This window comes from Dipodomys spectabilis, unplaced genomic scaffold (genome assembly GCF_019054845.1).
Source record: "Dipodomys spectabilis isolate Male_0828 unplaced genomic scaffold, ASM1905484v1 ptg000387l, whole genome shotgun sequence".
NCBI lineage: Eukaryota > Metazoa > Chordata > Mammalia > Rodentia > Heteromyidae > Dipodomys > Dipodomys spectabilis.
In genome coordinates, this window is record NW_024871064.1 from 3,297,265 (window position 1) to 3,303,495 (window position 6,231).

At 36.0% G+C, this 6,231-nt stretch overlaps 1 protein-coding gene across 1 annotated transcript in view; it reads right to left on the bottom strand.

Annotated features, from left to right (window-relative positions):
* The window catches only part of Cngb3 (cyclic nucleotide gated channel subunit beta 3), a 118,782-nt gene extending 113,241 nt beyond the window's left edge, over window positions 1–5,541 (bottom strand). Inside the window, exons 1-2 of the mRNA XM_042667306.1 lie at window positions 5,499–5,541; window positions 2,196–2,322 (exon numbers count right to left, since the gene is read on the bottom strand). Coding sequence (XP_042523240.1) covers window positions 2,196–2,322; window positions 5,499–5,541 — 170 coding nt within the window. The remainder of the gene's footprint in view (window positions 1–2,195; window positions 2,323–5,498) is intronic.
* Window positions 5,542–6,231: the final 690 nt, after the last annotated feature.

Genomic DNA, 6,231 nt, shown 5'->3' on the forward strand with positions numbered 1-6,231 from the left:
CAACCATTTTGCCAACCCAGGATAGAAATAGGTGATGAAAATCAAGTCAGAAGAAGGGTAAGGAATTAAGCCTTGAGAGTCTAAAGTTGTTTACTCATGGTCTTCATGATGTGATACGTTTCCTCTTGTCCAGGGTTCTGAATAAGAATGGGGGTCTTGGGTCCAAGTTACACCTTACTATCTCTTCTTGAATAAGTTATGTGGCTGTGAATATTTAGAAATATTAGAGAAATCCAGTATGCTGGTATTCATTAAGTTTATGAATACTTGTTGAATGGGTAGTCCATGCCAGACATTGAGGTAGGGGACTGGGGCTAGTAATCACCAACAAACTGACATCAATAGCCCCTGTCATAAGAAAGTACATAGCTTATTGGAAGAGACTGAGGGACAGTGACATAAATTGCAATTCAAAGTTAATATCACTTCTGATATTACCTAGTTAGGAGAAACCAGGGAAAGTCTTCCAAAGAGGCAATGGTCAGACTGAATTTGGAAAAGTGAGATGGGGTTAAGTTGTGGTAGTAGAGGAATAGAGAATTGAAGAGCAGAAGAAACAATATATTGCAAAGCCTGTGGCAGAAGGGAAGAGACTGAAATGGAATAGCATGGCTGGAGCAGAGAGGAGAGAAGGTAGATTCAGAGTTGTGTGCCGGGACAGGGCAAAGTAAAATCAGGAAGGAGGCAGACCAAGCAATTCCTTATCTGTCAAGTCCAGGAGGAATTTTGGGTTTGGGAGCTATACGTACTCATTGACCTACTTTCTGGATGATGGAAAGTTTTCCATTTTCACATTTCAGAGGACTAAGAGTACTATATTAGAACATAGATTAACAGGAATATCTCCCCTCAAATATTAGTAGTGGATTCAATGTCAGTCTTTTGAAAAGTGATTACCACTACTTTCTTTTTGCAAAAACTTAAAATGTAGTTACATAAATGTTAGAAGGGGGTTGGTTCTGAAGGTTAAAGGGTTGATGAAAAGTGTGTGTATTGGTGAGTGAAAGGGAAAGTTCCACTTAGGAATTCAGTCGAATTTTATCTGAGCTGACCCTATTACTACAAGCAAACTAATTAACCTCTGTATGCTTTGCTTGCTTATCTGTGCTGGGAAGATAAGGATGAGCAGCTAATAGAAGTGCAAATCATTCTGTAAACACCAACAATTATATAAATCATATAAATAATTACTTATCCTGGGGTAAGAGTCTAGTCCTTACCTCAGAGTCTAGGCATCGTCTCTGTGCCTAAATGATATGCCACGTCTTATTTTGTCAAGTAGTATTTTCTTAGGGTTTTGAGCTTGTGTTTATTTTCTTATGTAGACTGGTTCTACTGCTGATTGCTCAGTCAGCTGCATCCTGTGCCCCAGATCATCATGGAAATGCCTACTGACAGGAAATGCTTTGGGAATGTAGAAGAACTACTGAGGGAAGGAAAGTGAGGGTAGGGTGGGGTGGGATGAGGAAAGATGTACTTTTGACTTATTAAATGGCAAGCTTTCCTTCTTAAACAGAAAAAGATATTTTTATTGTTTCATAAGCTGATTGCAATGATCTGATTCAAGTTGGATCCACAGGCACATAACAAAATGAAGGCGCTCCTAGCTGTGTATTATTGTGGCTTTGTAGAGTCACATTTAATTGACATCACTTGGCGATATTTCCAATTATTTTGGGAGAAGTATTTATAAAGCTGTGTTCCTTCAATGGCATAAAGATTGCCTGTTTCTGTAATTATCTTTGGTTTTCATGCTGCTCTTTCCTTAGCAGCTAAAAGGAAATCATAATCAATCTTCTGGAACAATAAAATATTTACAAAATTGAAATAGCAATTTCTTTGTGAATTTAGAAGATTCTCTTCAATTCTTTCTTTTGGAAGTACGTACCTAGTAAACATGTGGGCTGTTTCCCATGATGATATAGTGACTCAGATTTGTGATTATGATGCTTTTGTGGGTGTGATTTTGGCTTCTAGCCAAAATGGCTGCCTGGAGCTTTTAGTGGCCATAGCTGGCTGGTAAAGCACAATGACTTGCTAGACAGAACTAACCTTTAAGTTCTGGTTGAGTTCCTTTGGGTTATATAACTATTGTAGCTTCTTTACCCTTTTACTGAACCAAAGAGGGAAATAGGTGTTTGCATTTTCTTTGTGCGCTACAGCCAATACATGTTGTGTTTTTATAAAACTCTCACCTGATTGAGTCTTCTTGCTCAGTTTCCATTTCCTTCCACTCGGACACTGTCCCAGTTTGTCCTGCTGGACTTTGAAGGTCAGGCTTTGTGGCTGAATCTCTGAAGGATTTTTTCTCAGTTGATCCATCTATGGCAAGGAAAAAGTATATGGAAGAATGTGCAGCATTCTCCACACAGTTGTATTTGCTTTAAGCTATGAAGATGTTGTTAGGCAGACCTCCCGAGGAATTCCTCTTAGCACAGTAGGGCCTGACCCAGGAGGAGTTAACCTGGAAACACCTAAAGGTCAATGTAAACAACCTTTAAAGTGGGTTATAACATAAAATCTGTACATGATACATTTCTTTTTGATATTAGCAAAGCTTATTCCTTCAAAAATGCATTTCCTCCACATTTTTATTAGCATGAATTAGTATACAAGAGGTTTCATTTTGACAGAACCCTTCATGCACACAATGTACCTCCATCAGACCCACATCCCCTGCCACACTCCCTCATCTCCTCCTCCAGAAGCCAATATCAACAGGCTTTTATTGGTCTATTTTCATACATCTTTGATTTTCCTAAACTATTCATAATTCTAAAATTGATGCATCATAAAGTTCATTAAAGGAAAATAGGCAGAAATTATCTTGATGACATTGCTTTAAATTCACATTCTGACTTTTTAATGAAATCAAATCTTTTGATTTGATTATCTTTTGCTATCACATCTTTTCTAAAGAAATAACATGAATTAGTATATACTAGCTTCATTTTTAGTTCAGAAATTAAAATTTTCTCATCAAACCTACAAATATTTCCAATTATTATTAAAATGATAATTTCCCAGGAAAGAATCAATTCACTGGTAAATATTTTGATTATGGAGAAATTTTTAATTAAAGAAAATTACATAATATTAAAAGAAAATGGAAAAGGGAAGAAGAAAAGATTAATTTTAATGGTTATTCATTTCCCACAGTTTCTAATTAATTTTTAATTAGATGTAGTATACTTAGAAAAATAAACCTGAACACATTAATAATCAATCATATTGTGCTCTAGTACATTATACTTTAAAAATTTAAGCAAATTCAGAATTGAAACTTGAATTTTCCAAATTGGTAAATCAGGGGACAATCACTTAAAAAATGTCGTCGCAAAACTCTTTAATATAGTTTTTAGTGATTACATGTTTAAAAGTTTATGAACAAAAAGCTTAAATCCTTGAATTTCCCTTTATTTTGAAATTACATAGCATTTTTGTCTATAAAATAGAAAGCATGACTAAAAAAGGGAAAACTCCTGAAGCTCTCCTACTTATTTTAAGTATACAAAGTAGCCTTTAGTAGTATCACTGTATCTTTGAAGTGCGTAAGGGCTTCTTATGCACTTCAAAGATACATTGAAATGTCACAAAGGGAATATATTCTTACCTGCAGGATAGGGTTCTTTCTATACAGGCACATGTGGCCCATTATTGAGCTTATCACTATCCAATAGCTTTTAGAGTAAGAAACTATCTTTTTAATAAAATAGTTTTTACTAAGAAGTGTTTGATATACAAGAGAACAATCTATGCTTTTTATGTGTTTGGATTACACCATGTTTTTCCCATTTCCCTTTAGCCAAAATAGAAAGGAAGAAGGAAGGAAGGGAGAAGAGAAGGAAGGCAGAAAAGAAAGAAGAAAGGAATGAAGGAAAGAAGGAAAATAATTCATGTTGGCAGCCTATCCCACAACCACTTTGGAAAGCAGTATGGAGGTTCCTCAAAAGACTCCACACAGAGCTCCCCTATGACCCAGCAATCCCACTTCTGAGCATTTAACCCAATGATCCCAAACAAAGCCACACTAGAGCTACCAGCACAACTATGTTTATTGCAGCATTATTTAGCATAGCTAAGATATGGAACCAACCCAGATGCCCCTCAGTAGATGAATGGATAAAGAAAAGGTGATATATATATATATATATATATATGTATGTATATATATATATGTATATATGTCTCCATCAGAAAGAATGATACCTCCCCATTTGTTAGGAAATGGAAAGACTTGGAAAAAGTCATATTAAGTGAAGTAAGCCAGACCCAAAGAAATATAGGTTCCATGGTTTCCCTTATTTGCAATAATTAGTGTATGTCTAGGATAATCTTAGGAGATGAGCAGAAAAACTCTAAAGCTCTGTACATATGACCATATAAGATGATGCTAAGTGAAATGAACCCCAAGATATGGACACAAGAGGTTTTTCTTTGTTGTTGTTGTTTTTAATATACTATGTGATTTTTTGTTTCTTTTGTATGTTCTTCCCCCTATGGTATATCCCCTGTTGTCACTGTGTTTGATTTTGGTACCTTGCATCTTGTGTATACATTTATCTAATTAGGGGAGGGTAAGGGGAATAACAAAACGCTGAAACAAGGACACAAGATGACCCACTGCAACAATGATATTCACAAGACACTATGATGGAAATGAACCTTACAACTTGGCCGGGGGGGGGGGGGAGTGGAGGAGGTAGGGGAGGGAAGGGATAGTGGGAGAAAAAACAAAGGAGGGGGTATCAATGCCCAACAAGAAATATACTCATCTTACTGATGTAACTGTAACCTTTTGGTACAGCATCTTTACGAAAAAATAAAATTTAAAAAATTAACTATGTCTATTCTAGTATCTTAGTCCTCTTTCAGATATATTCACACATTCTTCTAAAATGGTACTACCTCTGTCTTAGAAGGCTGGTAGAAGTCTACGATATTTAGGAATTAATTCCAGTCTAATTTGAGTTGTAGACAAGCCATTCATCATAAAACAAATCCATAATCACCTGCTGATGAAAAGGACAAACAATACAGTTCTTCCCTCTTCTTGGATTCAAAGTAGGATGACTGTAAAACACAGGAGGTTTAATCCAAAAGGATATTCTCCGATTATAGCTCATCCTACTTGTCTTTTTTTTTTTATCCACACAGCAAATTATTTGTTGGAACAGATGGTCAGAGTGTGTGCTTTGTCCTCATGAAAGAGAAATTTAAAATACAAGACAAATTTTGCTCTGGCATCTGTATGGAGCTTTGTCAACTGCACATTAAATTTCTTCCTAACTTCACACATGGACAACAGGATTCCCTTTACTGTAGCTGCCCAAATGAATAGTGGAACTCTTTCTGCCAGCATGCTCTCTGCACATTGTGCAGCCACTGCCAGATCTCATCAGCACACTTGGTCCAATTCTGTCCTGGAATGTGTATATACAGCACACAGTGAAATCTGGAATTATGGTTGCTTTTATTGAATGTGGGAGATTGAGTACTATTGGGTTTGCCCTCTGCACACCTGGATAAGTCTGTGTCCATGTCGGCCACATCTCACACTGGGCCTGGGTTATCCACGTCCATTCTGCTTAGCCCTTGCAGCAGTGTAACATGGAGACCGAAGCAGGTGTGAAACATCTGCTTGCCTCTTCGAGTGAGGAAATAAGTGATGTGGAAATGCAATAACCTTTTGTATTTTTTCATCAGAAGCATTAAGTAAATGCTGCAAAAGGAGAAATACAAAGACAGAAACCTAATTTGGAATAAGGTTGTGAATTAGAAAAATACTCGATTAGCTTTTTTTTGATGGATATCAAAAGAAGACATGATAAAATGCTTTTATTGGTTGTAGTGCCCATCCTAGGGAATGATTTTACTTGATTGAATTTCTAATTCCTATAATACAAAATTTGTTATTGGTATGTCTAAAAACATAAATCTCCTTTTATTAAGAACCAGCAATACCTGAGTAACTACATCCTTGATGATATTGCAGAGATTAAATATGAATACTTTCATTATAAATGTATCATAAATGATACTGTTTTAATCTCAGTAAATAGGTATGTAGGTAAGGTAATGATTAAATAAGGTAATGATTAGAACAGTCTTAAGAAGTTTATCATTACTAGGCTAGGGGAATAGCTCAAGTGGTAGAGCTCCTGCCTGGAAGGTTTGAGTTCAAACCCTGTTACTGCAAAATATCAAAAATAAAATTAAAATAAAACAAAA